Source organism: Tinamus guttatus, unplaced genomic scaffold (genome assembly GCF_059628265.1).
Source record: "Tinamus guttatus ecotype Peru unplaced genomic scaffold, ASM5962826v1 Tinamus_guttatus_pri_ptg000291l, whole genome shotgun sequence".
Taxonomy (NCBI): domain Eukaryota; kingdom Metazoa; phylum Chordata; class Aves; order Tinamiformes; family Tinamidae; genus Tinamus; species Tinamus guttatus.
The window spans coordinates 407932-426616 of NW_028288825.1; the positions used below are offsets into that span (position 1 = coordinate 407932).

General features: G+C 39.7%; 1 protein-coding gene across 1 annotated transcript in view; it reads left to right on the forward strand.

The window, feature by feature from the left end:
- SDK1 (sidekick cell adhesion molecule 1) overlaps positions 1 to 18685 on the forward strand; it is a 350062-nt gene that overhangs the window by 80679 nt on the left and 250698 nt on the right. Inside the window, exons 2-4 of the mRNA XM_088527753.1 lie at positions 4464 to 4623; positions 9945 to 10051; positions 13332 to 13479. Coding sequence (XP_088383879.1) covers positions 4464 to 4623; positions 9945 to 10051; positions 13332 to 13479 — 415 coding nt within the window. The remainder of the gene's footprint in view (positions 1 to 4463; positions 4624 to 9944; positions 10052 to 13331; positions 13480 to 18685) is intronic.

Consider the following 18685-nt stretch of genomic DNA (forward strand, 5'->3'; position numbering starts at 1 on the left):
AATCTCCTTTTTTTAAATCAGCCTAGCTGGAAAGCAAAGAGTGTTCAGAAGAAAGCAATATTGTACTGAGCACTGAGAGGCGCTTCTTCTGTAGCGGCCAAGAGTCTTGTAACACAGCATCTTATTGCTCCTGTTTGTAGGAATGGAAGAGGTTTCCTTTTTTTTCCTCCGTTGTTCAAGGACATAAAAGTTGAGAGGTTCTCCTGACTTTTAAAGCCTTGATTGGCCTTAGGTGGCCTTAGATCTCAGCCCTCAGGGAGACTTTCCTATATTTAACTAGCAAAGTCCGAGTATCTCACGTGTTGGATGACCCACTTGTATCTGCTCCCCCTGCTGCAAACCAGTTCTCCTTTTCTACAGTTTTCCTCCTGAGATTGCTGCTCTTTTCCTGCCAATCTCCCTGTTTCCCTGAAGGGCTCTGGATCAACCAAATGAATCCCTGGTGATGCAGATGAAAATTCTGCTTCCATTAAATTTAAATCCTGTGTCTGAGGCATGAGCAATAGGATACTGTAGAGATGCCAAAGTCATCAAAGCTTTTCTTCTATCTCTTTTATGAATACGTAATTTTCACTTTTTAAAAAAATTTCAGAACATTATCTTTTTTTTTTTTCAATGAATATTCACTAAGCTCTGATTACATAATTCAATCTGATAAACGGACAGTAGGCGCTGGTTGTGAAATATCAAGAATAAAAGATAAACTCCAAGGGGTTGAGTAAGTCTTCCGGAGAAACAGGTTAATTTATAAAGCATTTTCTATTCTTTACCAAAATCTTCTTGTACATGTGTTAAGCTTGAGCTTCCAACAGGTCTGCATTGCATTTTGAGAGCCGGTTTCGTATAACACTGGCCTGATGGAGGGTCTGGGGTGAGCGCTGCAGGTCCCATCCACTGGAGGTGGAAAGGGGCAACGGGAGCCTCACAGGCAGCAACCTCTTTCTCTTCCAAATCATTTCTTCTTGTAAAGAGATGCATTAAAAGGGTAAGCGGGTAATTGTGAGTGAAATCATGGTGGTTGCGGTGCTGTTTGAGCCCTGAATAAGTCACTGAAAAAGAGGGTCAACATATTGCTTGGGTACAGATTTCTAATGCAGATACCTGTTTCCTCGCAGAGGAATCTCACTCAACCGCAAGCAGCTGTCTTGAGAAAAGAGCAGTTTATGGAGCTCGTTTTTGAGCTGCTTTGTACTAGCAGGTAAAGGATATTGTTCTTGGGAGACCAGTGCTGATCCTTTTGCCTTATCCTTGCTCTGGAGACAGACTCCTGAAACCTGTTCTCCTAAATAGTCTCAGCAGAGCTCCCTGTCGCTGACTGCTCAGGTCCGCAGGGAGGTTTGACCCCTTTAAGGAACCTTGCAGGGTACAACTATAAAGATCGTTTCCTAACTCGTTTACGAGAGTTCCAGAAATACCCGTGAAGCCTATGGAAGGTTTTAACATTTCCTTCCCTCTTTAGAGATTAAAACATGCCTGGCAATGTTGCAATAATGGTTATATTCTGTATACAATTTTGAGAACATCTATTTAAAAAATAACTGTGTCGTGCTAACACTGACCCTTGCTTAAATTTTTAGTTTATAAAGTTTTAGAGTCTTGGCTGATTTCTTAAGAGAACATGAGAACTGACAGAAAGCTCTTCAGAATATTCAGTTATTTAAACAAAAAACAACAACATTTTGTGGAGTATCATCTCACATATGTAATACAGTGTGTGCTTCTCCGCTGTATCTCTGGCTAGCCCGTGAATATCTGCCCTTTTGGAGCTGTTTCTGTTTCTCTAGATCTGTAGCAACCACTGAACACTCTGAAAAATAAAATGTTCAAAATGCTGTAAGTTACAATGGGAGCAAATTTGGTTTTGATTTATTTTGTTAGGTGAATTACAGTCAAATTTTCTGTAAAATAGCTTATATTTCTTGCTTTAAGAGGTTGTGTCTTTTTCCTGCAGAAGTTGTTATAACTTTCTAAAGTTAAACGCTAAGAAGGGAGACAATTTATTGGTACAAGCCATTAAATGTATGTGCAGCCGATGCTCTGCCTCACTTGTGGATCAAACGGGATATAAATCTTCCTAATTATTTTTCTCCAAGCAAGAAACACAAATCTGTAGTTCTCTGAGATCCTGGAGATGCAGCAAGCGGTTTGGTGACAGCCACCCCGCGACTCCTTGACCGCAGGGAGCTCGAGCGCAGCTGCTACCCGGCTTGGTGACACGTGGCCACGCGGCCGCCTGCTCCCGCAGCAAGGGGTGAGCAACAAGTTGACATCCTCAGTCCCAGGCCGCAGAGGGACCCGGGACACTGGGAAACCACCATCTCCTTGCTCTGAGTCTTCTGACTATCCGCTCCGTAAAGATTATGGCGTGCGATTTGGATTCAGGACGCTCAGACAGCCTTAAATAGAGAGTGAGGTCATTTCCTCATAAAATGTAAAAGATAGCTTAAAATCTTCCAATAACAAGTATAAAAATACCTGAGCTTAATCTAAAACAAGTTTTGAACGGAAGATTAGCAATTTAGCAGAAAGGTTAGTTGCCCTAGGAAATTCAGCTGTCTGAGAAGCAGAGTGCGGTAATAAAATGTCCCACTCAGCTGATTGCTGCCTTCACACTGAGATTTTGATTCTGCGCTTGCCTGGGCTCCAGCCTGATGGATGCTGCTGATTATGATGGCTCAATAAACGCCGCTGGTGCTGCACCCGGGATGGGGCGAATGATTTGTAAGCTGTTGCCATGCCTTGTTGGGTTTGTTTTCCTTCTTTGTTTTTAATTATTGTTTGTGGTTATGAAATAGATTACCAGCACCAAATGCCTCTGCGTAGAGGGTATGTAAAATTTTATTTGCAGCAATATGTAATACCAAGTTGTCATTCTGACAAGTTGAAACATACCATTTTCATACAGGAAAATGAAATCAGACCCTACAAACAGAATGATTATGTACAGTCTATTACAGTATTTTATTAATTGTTATTTTTCTATATTTTACTCGGTGATGTCAATACGTCAATAACTATTACAGAAAAACCTCTGTATGTTACAGTTAAGTACAGTTACTGCAAATGTATTAAGTAAATCACACATTTAGAGTAGGTTATAAAATTCAGGGAGCTCAGTTCCAATCTTATCTTTTGCTTTGGGTTTCTAAGCACGCTCTGGGGTTGCAGATCCTTCTCGAACCTTCTTACACATGTGAATCACATCGAGATGACCCTTCCCAGAAGCCAGGGCTCCCGAGCGGTGGGGAAACTCCAGTGTTACACAAGATACTTCAGGATTACATAGCACATGAATGACTAAATAGCCAAGTGTTTCCTGCTGTGTATGTACTTCTTGACAGACATGTGTGAGCTACTTAGCCTGGCAATTGCCCATGATGGTATCAAGCACAAGAGATACTGTGATCTCTGCTTTGTTTAATTCCACACGACACCCTCATAACTCTGGAATTTTTATTTCCTTTTAGTGGCCCTGCTCTCACCTTTCACGTGTTTTTATTCATATCTTCCCTTTGGTGATCTTAAGCTTAGTCCGTCTTCTAGTTTTCTGTGACCATAGCTGGTCAAATTGGTCCTTTCCCCTTACGTATGACTTGTTATTCCAAATAACTTGATTTTTTACTGACTTATTTCAAACAACGTTTGAAACTATCTTTCTGGCTAACAAAACTTTGGTGGCTGCTTTCTAAGTAATTAGAGTGGGTCATTTGCTTGCTACTGGCCAAATCCCTTTCCGGTTGATGTCAGTGTGAGTATGACTGGGCACGGGATGATTCATAATTCTGGGGGGATTTTTTTTTTTTTCCCTGATGGAAACAGGCACGTCGCTTATGGCTATATTCACAGCCTCGCCCTGTAATTTTGGTACTTGGAGAATGCTAAGTATTTGTGATTTGCCAGGAGAGTAAGAGTTTGAGGTCATACATGACCCTTGTTAAAATACCTCAATTAAAAATCTGTAATTGGTTGCAGGTAATATTATTTAATACATTTTGATTTGCAATAATATGGAAAAAAACATACACATCTTGTGATTTTTTTTTTTGTGAGGTGTTTTTTCTAAACTATTTTTTCTATCAACATTTTTCATTTGCCCAGAGACTTTTCCTGCTGTGATAATCATTTCTATCCAAGATTACTCTGCTGCTTTATTTAATTTTTTTTGAGTGAATTTAATCCTTGTGAAAGGAGAAGGGGGAAAAAGATATCAGAGAGGCCATTTCTTTTTTCTTCCAAATAAGCATTAGGGCCCGAGGCTTTCAAGTTTTTTTTATTATTATTATTTCTGAATTCCGTTTCTGAAGACAAAACTTAGTTCTAAATATAGCAGTGGTAACCTTAGGAGCTAGGACATGCTGTCCTTGTTTTACATTGGCCATTTTAAGAAATGAGCTAAATATCATGGGCATGAAATTTACTAATGCTCATTTAAATAACTTTTAAAACGATTTTCTCTGTTTCAGATGATGTTGCTCCGTACTTCAAGACTGAACCAGGCTTGCCCCAGATACACTTGGAAGGAAATCGCCTTGTGCTGACATGCCTCGCTGAAGGCAGCTGGCCCTTGGAATTTAAGTGGCTACGCAACGACAGCGAAATAACCAACTATTCCACTGAGTATAAGTAAATACAGACTGTATTATAGCTGCCTTTAAGTATAATTGAAAAAGGAGTGATAATACTTAACCTTTTTTAGACACTGATGCATTGACTGTTTTTTATTTTGGAGGTTAATAGTAAATGGAGAACATCTGGGAGAATCTCCTTTGCAAAAACTTGTTTTTAAGATTTCAAAACAGAGGTTGTAACACAGAAACTTCAGAGTAACATCAATCCTTTTTCTTATGGGAAGATTTGATTTATTTTATTCATTAATCAATCATACTTACCAAGGTTTTTCCTGTTCTGATTGAAGAGAGAAGGGAGTTTCTGTCACTTTAATATATATTTGTCTGCTATTCTTAGTACCTCGGTTCTCCACCACTGTAGTGCCTTGAAAGCAGAGCAAACATTAGATAAATATTTTGTCTGACTTGCTGCTTTTCCTTACAGAGAATTATCCTCAATGGAAGTTTTCTTTTTACTAGGTAGAGGTAGAAATGAAAGAATGGGTTTCACATCTGGGAGCATAAAAATTAATCTTGCAGTTTAACAAACTGTTCTGTAGGTCTGTGCAGTTTGTTCCCAGGGCCTCATTCACCCCCTCTGTGTTCCTCAAGACCATCCCATCAGCAAGCGAAAAATGTGCTAATCAAGAGTTAGGTTTTTGCTGATCGGTACCAGATGGCCAAACATACAAGCATTGAATGACCAAATTTCATCTGCCTCCTTAGTGGGAGCCTTAACTGGGTTTCCCCTATGCAGTTGCCAATTTCCATAAACCATATAGAAATTTAATATCTATGCAAATTTTGCACTTCTCAAGTTTTGTTGAAATCTCTTGGTGAATGCAGAAGTTAAGGGGTGTGTGTATGTGGTAGACCCTTTGCAAAACACTTCTATCCTTAGTGAGCAAGGGTAAATAGTACATCTTGGTAATAACTGCATCGCCTAAGGCAGTGAAAAATTGTGCTTCATCCTTGTAGATAGATGTTTTAGTATAGGTGGATAGGTAAATTTGTAAATTTGTAGGTAATGATATGCATTGTATCCAAGCACATCCGGTTTAAAATCAAGAGCAAATCTAAAGGCTCTACATTAGGCCTTCCTGAGATTTTTCTCTTTGAGAGAACAGATACTTCCAAGGGTTGCTATCACTATTAACGACCGAAATATTACAGTACTAATTCTATCAAAATGCTTTTTTGTATAGACAATGCGGTCTAACAAGGTCATCCATAATTGATTTCCTCAAAGATTTCGAAATGGTAATTTAACATTAGCACTATTGTCCGTATTTATTTACATTTCTAGAGGAGTAGAAATAGTCCTTTAAATACCAGGTGTTTTAAAAACCCTCTCAGGTCACATACTGCATGAATGTGTTCAGAGACAAATGTATTCGGAGACAAAGAAACATGTAGTTTTATCTGCACTTTTCTGAATATTCAAGACCTTTGGTTTAGGTGAGACTGTTGAATAACAGAAGATGTACTGAATAACTTGGTTTCTTTTATTAGCTGTTTTTGTTATCAGGCCTTTAAATATGCTGATAGCTTGAGCACTACATATATCATGCAGTAATGTTTAGTTTATAGAAGAGATTTGTGAGTATTTCTAGGGAAAAAAAAATCTCTAATAGCACAATTAATCACAAAGGGTTTGAGCATGACTTGGAGTTAATGCTGCTGGAATTTTTTTGGAAGACAGCTGGCAACAGCTGTTATCCATATAAATGCTGAGAGAGTAAGAGAAAACAACCTTGGGTAAGACAAGAACATGGAATATTAATAAAAAGCTAACTCGAGTTTTTAGGTGTGCTGGACTTGAGAGGCTTAAACTTTGGGACACTGAATGAAATCTGAGTGAGACTGTATGACATTTTTAAACTTAGGACAGAATGCCATGGTATTTATTAGATATGTGCACATCCTTAAACCCACCAAGACCCAAAATTATAATTTAACTGTGTGTTGCAATATGAGTTGGGATCGGAGTGCTGGAACGTCTTTCCCAAGCTGTCTGCATGCATGTCTGCGGATCTGGGCACACACTGACCTTGTTTCTTATCAATGAAGTTCATTTACTCTAGTGAGTTTCAGGTCATGATGCAAGGCACACTTATTCATTTTGCATGTTTTATTTTCCCCTTGTTTCCATTTCTAATTAAACACATTGCTACAGAGGCACTTAAGCTAATATTTTCCTATCTTCTTATAATAATTACAATAATACTAGTAGAAAATATTAATTTAAATTTTGCAGCCTTGTTATTAATGTAATTCCTTGCTACGGTCTGAGAAAAGCCACAGAGGATTTTGATTCCTGTAGGGAAGTTTTAAGCTTTGCTGTTCTAGCAGCCATGTAGCCTTCTAAAAAGGATTAAGTGACATAGGTGCATTAGGATGAATGAAAGCAAGAAAGGGACTGCTTAAACACAAAAACTCCATTTGCAAAATTTAAACTTTGACCCTGTGATGGTTTGTTCTGTGGTCCTTTTAGGAAGGTAAATGTTCTGTTTAAATGCATGAATCTTTCTTATAGAAGTGATTTGAGCTGGAGGTTGACTCATCAAATATTTTCAGTAATTGATATTAGTTGTTGTGTCTTAGTTAATGTCTATATTGTAACAGGATGAAAATACTCAAAGCTTATTATCACACACTAAAGGAGTAAAGACCAAATTGGAGGCTTTGCATACCATGGCTTGACCCTGGGTGAGCAGCTCGTCTTTGTACCAAGGTGCTGATCAGGAATGCACAGCCTGTCTTTGGTAGTGACTGTGCATACGCTAGTGGGTGTTAGTATTTATGAAGGAACGTTAAATAGGCTGTGGTCTGAGAAATCTATTGGAATGAAAACCAGATCAATAGCGCTCATTGAAGAGCACTTTTGGCTAGTTCGTACAAATTAAGTGTTTGAAGTTAAGACAGTGACTTTTTTTGGTATTTGTCTTTTGAAAGCAATATCTACAGCACTTGGTGTTTACATCACTTGATGCTTAATACCATTTTTTAAAAAAATCTTTGAATATATCATAAGCTACGTTACTAGCAAGGAAAACAGGTTTAGCTTTAATGCATTTCTTTCTTCACAAGTGGGACTTCTGAAAACTCATATCCTATACGCTCAGGAGCGATTTGTCCTTCAGTTCTCGCTCTCGCTGTGCCTGGGGCAGAGCCCTCCTTGGGTTTCCAGGGCCTTCTTTCCTACCTGTCTTTCATACCAGCTTTATTTCATACCTGTCACTTTATATCTTTCTATGGAAACTGTATTTCTAGTTGGTTGTGCTGCTCAAAACAAATTAACTGGCTCCGTGTTACTTGCGCAAATCCCCGGAAGCCATCGGTGGCCTCTGGCACCGTGACAACGGTGACTTCTTCTCTCGGAAGTTAGAGCACAGACAAAATTAAAGCAAAAATAATGCCTTGTTGTGGTAAACAAACAAACAAAACCCTGCCTTAACCTTTGATATAAATCTAGTCTGGGGAAGAGAACCCTTTGAATTTCGAAAGAACTATTTTTTTCTCCCTTTTACTTATCAGAAAATAACTTGAATCATGAAAGCTTAGCGCACACACAAAGCGGTATTTCACTGTGAGGTAAATAGAAAAGTATTTTCTAAAAAAAAAGAAAAACCATCAGTAAAAGAGAAGCTATTTCTAAATAGAAACAAGTGAATTCTCTTCAGAAGCTTTTGCAGAACATTCTTCTGAAAAGTCTGGTCAAGTATCCAGCAAGCTGTGGCTCACAAAAGTTGGCAAAAACTTATGTTTCCTGTGGTACAGAAGAATGACAAAGAAAGGCCTTTGATTTTGCCTCCATTTAATAGACAAGCAGAAAAACAAATGTTGGCCAAATATGATGCTGAATTGTTAGGGGACGGAGAAAGCCTTAGAAAGCTATAAATTGTTTAGTAAAGTTAGTTATAAAAATGAATCGTAAATATCTTTTGATGATTATATATACACACATAGTGAAGATTTGGAGTAGTCAGCTACTTAGCAAAGAAAGAAGGAATCCTGGAAGGAACGGAGGAAGTCTAGTTCTCCATCATCTGATATCCTGTGCCCTGTATATTCCCTTAGCTCCCTACTGTGTCTCCTCTGGCACGTGCAGCAAGCAGCCCGCCTAAGTCCAAGATTCATGGATCAGTGAGTATTTGGGTGCTGATCCCCCTGATTTACTCCCACAAGTAGAGTAGTGCTACTGCTGAATCCTCTAAATCTTCCCCTTAGTTTAGTAAGAAGGGGAGGGTGGCACTGGTTAGAGTCTGCCCCATGTCCCTAGCTAGAAAATCTCATAATCCCTGCAGAAAACTTACCAGGAGAGCAGTAGACTTTAAGATGCATCTGGATAGACAGGCCTACTTGTGAAGTTGCCTACTTGGGAAGCCAGGGCTTTCTGGGAATTGCTCAGGACTGCTGAATTTTTTTGATGGTTCTGTTTTAATTCACTGATTTTGGGTTGTCTGAACTCTTTTCTTTTGTATATTTGATAGTAATTATAACGCAGTGATTATAGTCCTCATTTATCAGTTAAACTAGATTTCTCCCACCTCTCTCATTTTCATACTGTCTGATTCTGTTCACACATTAGCTCTATATGTGGGTGTGTATAGTATGTGCAAGTATGAGATGAGAAGCCTTCTTTACTAGAATTAAATTTTGAAGATTAAAATTCAGCGGTATTTATCATTTTCATAAAGACTTTCATTAATCCTGCTCTAAGATCTCTGAAGGTGACTGGGGGAATTTGCTCTTTGATTAATGTTTGTTTAATGCAGGATTATCTATATTAGTCCTCTGTTTTATTCACATTAAAACTGTGCCTATCAGCTCATTTTCATGTTGGGGCTATCAGATATACTTGAATGAGGAAGGGGAACATTAGTGGACTAAGTGACTTTTTAAGTATCCTGAAGGGCAGAACAAATATAATGTACAGCACACTGTCTTCTGCAGTGCTCGTCTGAGCTGAGCTAGTCGTGCAGTGTAGTAAGCATCTTTTCCATTGGAAAATTTTGATGTTTCTTGCAAGATTCTTTTTGCCTACGTTTAAATTGTAGTTTTGTTACGTGACCTCTGAGCGAAATGCTGGGCATCTTTGCTTTATAAATGAGGTAGCTAAAATGAAAGAAAACACTTAAGTCTGTCAAGGCAAACTAGGGAGACTGATCAATGTTTATGAAGTGTAGATTTTAACCTGGAAGGGTGTTTTGTGCAATCCAAGCATTTTTATATTTGAGATTGCATAAATTATTAGCGGAAAAACTAGAAATGCTGTATTAAATAGCACTAATTTGCTTGTATGTGTTCTGTAATTCTGTATTCGTGTCTTTTTAGGTACATCATCCCAGCTTTGCAGAGGTCCGATGCTGGTTTTTATCAGTGTGTTGTACGGAACAGGATGGGGGCGTTGCTGCAGAGAAGATCTGAAGTTCAAGTGGCATGTATGTTCAAATATGAGTTACCTCATGAGCTAACTGATCTTTCATGTTTCAAAACCAACATAGCAGTCATATTTGCTGGTTTTTGTCTGAAAGTGTTGGAGGGTTCTTTGGAGTTAGCCTCTAATTTGGTATCTGACTTTGATTTGGAAATGTTAAAAGCTGCTGCTAAATTACATTACCTAGTAAATGGTTATCTAGGCTTATTTTCACTTTTTATGTTAATGCATAGAAAATATAATCCAGGTAACTTGGAAATCATCAGAAAATTAGGCTTTATTGTAGGCTTTATTGAAGTAAATAGATTTAAAAAAGAGATTTGTGTATTACATGTTAGCAATGATAAGTAGTACTTGGATCAGATTGCCTTTTTCCTTAGGGTCAGTATCTGTTAAACCAGTAGTAGCAAATATAACTTCATATGTGGAACTTAGGAAAAAAATTGAATTATTTACCAGAAAGCCAATTCCAGGGAACAGATGAAAATGAATAGCTGTCATGAGGGAAGTTACTTGGAATTTTCTGTGCTTTAAGAACAGTTACCGATGCTACTATAACCATTTTGGTCTCATGTTCACCAGCCTCCTATGTTACACTAAATTATATAACTACCAATAATTAAATGTTTGATCTCTCAGTGATGCTGTTTTAAGGATGCTGGGAGCCAGCCTAAGAATTTGCAGCTGCTGGGAAGGGACTTTCCTGCTCTAACTCCTGCCTTCCCCCGGCTGTTGCGTCCTTACTGCGAGCTCCTCCTGCTCATCTGGTCCTTGCTCCGATTTCCTTAGACCACTGTGAACATTTTTCTCTGTTTTAATGAATTATGCGAAGTCCAGGAGACCAAGTAAAAGCTGGTGCCAAGGAGCACAGCTGGGAAGCACGACAGGATTTCCAACCAGGTTGGAAGGGGAAAATGGAGCAGGAAGGACAGGACCAGAGGAAGCAGGGGCAGGGGAGATGATCGTCTTTCTACAGTAGGGAACCATTAGATAAACTTGGATCCTTCTGGAGTTGCATCTTCAGGTGTGGTTTCAGGGGCCAAATGCTTTGGCAGCAGCCTCGGAGTGCCATACACTCAGTTCTCCCTTCTCCTTGCTAAGCATTCCCACTTGTGCACTACAACGTGCCATGCTGTGCCTGCAGGCTGAGCAGGAACGTGTCTGTGCAGCTGTGGCCTGGGAAACTCATCCAGCATGTCTGGAAAAACAACAGTTAATTTGCGAAGCATAAAAAAGTAGAAAAGAAAAAAGTATGGTTCCCTGGGGCACTATACGCACGGCTGTATTGGCACAGAACAGGGCACAATTTCTGGGGAAATACTTGTGGGAATTGGATAGGAGGGAGGCATCGGAATGCTTTACTTTGATACCTCTGCTAGGGAATTTTGCCTCCTGAAGACACAGCCTTTTTCCCTTCTGAGCGAGGAAGAGTTTTGCGGTGAAGCACTTTTTCTTCAGGGCTTTCCTTTTGTGTGTTTGGTTGCTCTTGAAAGTAGAATAAACTTCTTTTTTTTTTTTTTTTTTTTTCCTTTTCTTTGTTTCTGTCCAGAAGTAACTATTGCTACTATGATTTTCTGTCTTTTAACAAGCTTTGATCTAAATTAATTGTTTTTAAGCCATATGGGCATAATGAAATACTTCATATTTTACTATAACTTACTTCTGTATCACTCTTAAATATACCAGGAAACAGAATTCCAAGGGCTTAGGTTGTCCTGATGGAGCTTCAAGAGTTATCAGCAACTGTTCATTTGGTGCTTAACTTAAGAGGTGTTCACAGGAAATGAACTTTATGCACCACTAGATAGAAATTACTTCCCAATTAACTTGAAAAAACTGAAGATAGGTAGTGAAATTCCAAATTCGCAAGTAAATATGCATTGAGAAAGATCTGAGGTATTTTCTGTGTCCTAGATCTCTGAAGCAGCAGCAAACTTGTTAAATAATTTAAAAAATCTTCATACTAAAGTATTACTTAATGGGAACACATATTTATAAGAAAACTGCTGAGTAAATCTTAATTACAGAATGGACTTAAAACTTCTTGGATTGTGAAGACTAGAGTAATCATATGACAGTGAAGTTAGATCCACCTACACGGTTTGAAACTTCTTTTCAAGTAGATGATCTGATTACAGTTGTGAGAAATATGGAGCAACAAAGGAAGTACAGTGCTGATTATGTCTGAATAAATAACTTGGAAATCACAAAGATGATTAAAGCCCTCTTTAAAATACCATGTGTTTTTAATTCCTGCTCTTGTTCTGTCTCTTCTCATCTCCTTCCATCCACAGGCTGATAGTAGTCTTGTATGCTTCTATCTCCCTTGCATCCCTTTCTGCTCTGGAGAGCTTGAAAAGAACCCCGTGGCCCTAAAAAAAAAAAAAGGCAATTCAGTGAAGGAAACCAGGAGAGCTGTCTATGTGTCAGCTTCTCAGTTTAAAGTGAAATAAAATACATACAAATTCTTTCAAGAGAGAATAAGTAGGAGCCTACAGGCCTGTTTATTTTAATGGATAGAAATAAGATACAAAAGACAGAAGAAAAACAAGAGAAAAGCATTTACTGAATTTTTTTAACAAAGACTCCACAGATGCATGAACTTGTCTATGAAATGAAAACTTCTCCAGAGGCAGAGGTTCTGCTATTGTAGAGCTTTCTTCCATTAAAATCCTTATTAAAACCTGCTGTTTAATGCTACAAATGTCTTTGTAAATGTCAAAGATACAGGTGCACTATTTGCATCACAGAAGAACTAATAGCTACCAGCACAACCATAGCCTTGTTATTTTAATATCTATTTGGCCTCCATGAGCTATTCACATAGATCAGGCTATAAATTCAACTATAAGTCATGCAGCTGTTTTGTCTATGTGTGCACTTATAGATAGAAGGAAAAAAAAGATTAAAAAGTGTAAACCATTTGCATTTCTTTGTACCACACAATAAACTTTTGTATAGTACAAGGAGACATTTTTTTAAAAAAATCTCTATGAAAATGTCATATTCAAACAGACTCTGCTATTGCATAGGAACACTTGGGCCGTGCAGTGTTGCTGATTGATGCACTTCTTGTGTGCACTAGCAGCACTTTGCCTTCTGCCTTACTGCTCACCCAAATCTGTGCTCATCAGCACTGTTTTGTCATCTGCTGTGTCATATTGCCTAATTATAGGAATGATAATGACTATTGTAAAGAACAGTTATTTCTTTCTCTGACCCTTGAGAAGAGAGGGACATACACAAGTGCTTTCAATGACGCTTAGTATAATTTTGCTTTGCAGATATGGGAAATTTTGTGGACACAAACCAGAGAAAAACAGTGACTGAAGGAGAAGCTGCAGTTTTAAACTTCCTGCACATATTCAGCCATCCGAGACCACAAGTGACATGGTTTAGAGATGGGCACAAGATTATACCAAGCAACAGAATGTAAGTTCATGTAAAGTTCAAAAAACAAAACAAAAAAACCCACTCCGAAAAATGATTAATTACATTTGATAATGTAACTTACATTTTAAGTAAACTAATTAAGGTTTAAAGAGAATAAAGTAGCATAGCTCATAGTAAGTTTGAGATAAATGCCTACTTTAAAACCAGCTCTGAACTTCCTAGGCAGTTTGACAAAATAATTCATATGCTTTTAATGTTCCTGGTACAGCATAAGGGAATGAATATGCAGAATGTCTGCCCTCTCTTCACTCTGTTCATTTTCATGATACATTCTGGAAAAGGGAATGCTCATCTCTCAATTATATTTACTTGACTGGACTAACTTAATGAATACTGAGTGCTTTTGTTATTGTTCTAGTATATAGGGCTGAATTTTTACATGGAGTTATGCTTAAGATTATTTTCCTCACGACAGAATTGTAAATATTGCTTTTTCTTCCCCCTTATCTTTTTAGTGTGCAATGACAGTTTTATCTCTTTGTCTAATTAGCAGTTCAGCCACTAATGGCAGAGCTCTTGCACTGTGATTAGTTAAGCATTATCTCAAGGTGTGCTCATTTATCCTTTCCTGAGACACTTATTAGGCCAACCTCTGTTTTTTTTTCTTTTCCCTTCATAATTTTAATTAGAGGTAGTAAGAGTTAGCTGTAACATTTAAAAAAAAAAAAAAAAAAGTCTAAACTAACTTTTATTGGTGTATTTTATTAGAAAACTGTTGAAATGCTAAGAATTCAGGTGACTTTTTTAAATTGTGTGCATTATATCTTCACGTGTCCGACGGGTTAGAGATGCTAGCTACTGATGGTAATGAGATATTGCTAAATTCCAGAAGGGTTGCTGAATCTTTAGTTTATGTGAGAAAGAGAAAACCATTTATATTTCTTATTTTGATAATCTGTATGGTATATCTTAGTGCCTTTCCTGCACATTTCTTAAACAGAATACTAGTATCTTAGCTAAGCCCTTTACAATCATAGAATCATAGAATGCTTAGGGTTGGAAGGGACCTCTAGAGATCGTCTAGTCCAACCCCCCTGCATACGCAGGGACACCTAAAGCACGTGGCGCAGGACTGCATCCAAGCGGGTTTTGAAGATCTCCAGAGAAGGAGACTCCACAACCTCTCTGGGCAGCCTGTTCCAGGGCTCTGTCACCCTCACTGTTAAGAAATTTTTCCTTAAGTTCCTATGGAATTTTTGATGTTTCAGTTTCCGGCCATTTCCTCTAGTCCTATCAGTGGCCACCACTGAAAAGAGACCATGACCGTCCTCTGCACTCCCTCCCTTGAGGTATTTATATACACTGATTAGATCCCCTCTCAGCCTTCTCTTCTCCAGGCTGAACAGGCCCAGCTCCCTCAGCCTCTCCTCATAGGGCAGATGTTCCAGGCCCCTGATCATCCTTGTAGCCCTGCGCTGGACTCTCTCCAGCAGCTCCACATCCCTCTTGTACTGTGGAGCCCAGAACTGGACACAATACTCCAGATGTGGCCTCACCAGGGCTGAGTAGAGGGGCAGGATCACCTCCCTCGACCTGCTGGAGACGCTCTTCTTAATGCAGCCCAGGATCCCATTGGCCTTTTTGGCCACGAGGGCACACTGCTGCCTCATGGTCAACTTGTCGTCCACCATGACACCCAGGTCTTTCTCCGCAGAGCTGCTCTCCAGAAGGTCGGTTCCCAGCCTGTACTGGTGTCTGGGGTTATTCCTCCCCAGGTGCAGGACCTTGCACTTGGCCTTGTTGAATTGCATGAGGTTTTTCACCGCCCAGTTGTCCAGTCTGTCCAGGTCCCTCTGGATGGCAGCACAGCCCTCTGGGGTATCGGCTACTCCTCCCAGTTTGGTATCATCAGCAAACTTGCTGAGGGAGCACTCTGTGCCTTCATCCAGGTCATTGATGAATAAATTGAACAGGACTGGACCAAGGACTGACCCCTGGGGGACCCCACTAGCCACAGGCCTCCAACTAGACTCTGCACCGCTGATCACCACTCTCTGGGCCCTGCCATCCAGCCAGTTCCTAATCCATCTCACTGTGCACTCATCTATCCCACACTTCCGGAGCTTGCCCAGGAGGATGTTGTGAGGGACGGTGTCAAAAGCCTTGGTGAAGTCGAGATAGACGACATCCACCGCTCTCCCCTCGTCTATCCAGCCGGTCATTTCATCATAGAAGGCTATCAGGTTAGTCAGGCAAGATTTTCCCTTGGTGAATCCATGCTGACTACTCTTGAGCACCTTCTTGTCCTCCATGTGCCTGGAGACAACGGCCAGTATGAGCCGTTCCATCACTTTTCCGGGGACGGAGGTGAGGCTGACTGGCCCGTAGTTGCCTGGGTCCTCCTTCTTGCCTTTTTTGAAGACTGGCGTGACATTGGCCTTCTTCCAGTCTTCCGGCACCTCCCCCGTTCTCCAGGATCTTTCAAAGATGATGGAGAGCGGCTTAGCTATGGCATCTGCCAGCTCCCGCAGCACTCTGGGGTGCATCCCATCAGGGCCCATGGATTTGTGGGTATCGAGGTTCCTTAGGTGCTCTCTGACCCAATCTTCCTCTACCCAGGGCAAGTCTTCCTCTCCACCCGCTTCTTCTCTTGCCTCTAGGGCCTGGGGCTCTAAAGGGCTGCCCTTGGTAAACACCGAAGCAAAGAAGGCATTGAGCAACTCTGCTTTTTCTGTGTTATTTGTAACCAAGGTGCCCATCCCGTCCTCCAGCGGACTTTAAAACTGCTAAAATTAGTATTGCAAGAATATGAAACTATGTAATAACTTACGAATAGTTTAATAGCAATTTGAAGGGAAAGAGGCTGGAAGATGAAGTGACGTTTTGGGGATGATCTCTTAGAGAGCTATGAGAAATCCTGAATTATTTGTCAGGAATCTACTTCCTTCAGTCCTGACATGCCACAGATTTGATTTTGTCGATGCAGAGAATACACACACAGAGCAAATGGTGAAGAAACCTCGTTATCCAGGTATCAGGCAGCTGCTTGGGAGCCATTAGTAGGCAACAGTGGCATGGGCAAGGGCCTGCGTGCAACACCTGGAAACGAGTTCTGTGTATGTCCCTTTGCAGTGTAATAAGGTTGCAAATATAGATATATGTACCATGTATTTGATAATCTAAACTCATACTCTGTTGTGCTTGTTAAGGCAAAATCATGTGTAATTCATAGCACTATGGCAACTGTTTAAAGTGAGAAAAATACCTTTTTCCTGCAGTAGGTTATATCTAAAACTTCCCCCATGTGTTTTTATCTCTCTGCTCTGCTGTTTTGTCCAAAAGGAGTGTTTGAAGACTTTCATGTTTGTCTGGTCTGCATAGGAAGATATGAACACCTTTTCAGTAGAGGTATATGTGCTGAAATTTTGAACCTCCTTTTAAGTTTGATATATGGACTAGAGAAAGCCTTATAGGTTCAGGCAATGACAGATTTATGTTGCGTGTACCAGTCTTCTGTGCAATCTTGTTGCAGTAACTCTACTGCTTCCACAAACTATTAGCAAAAGTAGTTTGTGGAAATAACCAACTCATGGTGCTGTCAAAACTCTGCAAGTAAACATGTCACCCTTAGAAGTACATGAAACCCAAGACCCAGAGAGGATGGAAATTTAGGCAGAAAACTAGAAATGAAAAATAGCTTTCTTATGGGAATTCCTTTGTTCCTCTGGAGAGCAAGTTGTGCCTTTCAAGTCGTGTTTTCTGTACCCACAAAGGTGTATCAATTGGAACGATCAGTTTAGCAACAGATCCAGTTAGATCGAGACAGCCACCTTGTATGGATGCTCTTTAAACTGATTAAAAGTACCTTATTGCTAAATCAATATAAAGCTTTTTTAATCCTCTTAAACAAGCTTACAATGATTTAGCCAAATCAATCAGCTACTCAGTCAGCTCCAGTAACGGTTCCCAAGAGCAGCCTCACTGCAGACTGAGGCAATAAGCAGTGCTGAGAACGAGGATGGTGGAGGTGGATGTAGTACACGATAATTTTTCATCAGTGCCTGTTGGAGACAAACAAAGTTGTCACTCACATGTTTTTTCTGCAGCAACTTTTGTGAAAACAAGTTGCTCAAACAGTTGGTCAAAGGAACATACAAAGGACAGTAGCACCATCAATGTCTAAAACAACCTTTTAGTTGTGATAACAGGGGATTAAATCCTTAGTGCTCTTATATGAATGTCTTTTTTAAACTTTTTTCTAAGTAAAGGAATTTTTCACTGGAAAAACTGCTATTAGTCAATTTGTTGAATGTTGATTTCTTTAAAAATATATATATATGGTAAAGACGTTCTTACTGTCTTCAGTAGCTTTCTACACTTAATTTTTCTTCTAGACCTCTGTGCTAAAACGGATATGCCTAGACTTGTGATAACTTCTTGATAGCTCAGTAGTGAAATACTTTGGCTGCTTCTTGCCTCGAGGAGTGACGAAGAAGGTTTTTCTGCAGAGATTGGCATGTGTTTACACTGAGGCATTTGTAATTCAGCAGTTTTGATGTTGTAACTTGATAGCACTGCCGAGAAGTCATCAGTTATGAATCATTTTCACAAATGATCACACTTTTGCGCTTTTAAGGTAAACAATATTTGGTATTACACTGAGGCATTTTTGTGATCCTCTGGCAGAAAGCGAACTATGCAGTTTTATTGCTTATTTTACTTTGCGAATAGGTTATGTGTTTTCAGAATTGTAGGAAGTGGCTCATGAAGCTGTTTCCAAGTCAACTGCCAAGCCAATTCATACATGAAATCTTTATTTTTCCTAATGAGCAGCATTTGGATAAGCATTTCTGCTGGTTGCAGGATCATTGCTATTGCCCTCTTCCAGTGCGCTGAATGACTCTAACTTCAAGGGCAGCATTGGGGGAAGGAGAAACCAGCAGGGACTGTTAAAAGCAACTCAGTTTCCAAAAGTTGTCCTCAACATGGCTCCTATTTGATATAAATTTATCCTTGGGATTTTCTGCAGCTTTTGTGTTGATAATTGGCTCACTTGAGGCATTAACCAATTCCTTCACTTGTATTTCTTTATGCTAGTGAGGTTCTGTCTGACACGGCGCAGAAAAGTTTTTTGTCATGTAGAGACGCTGTTTGAGCAGTGGCCCCTAGAGCTAGGTGGACTTTTGTCACTCAGTCACTATAAATGAACCTAATGTGCTTTATCCTGGCAGGCAGATGGCAATGA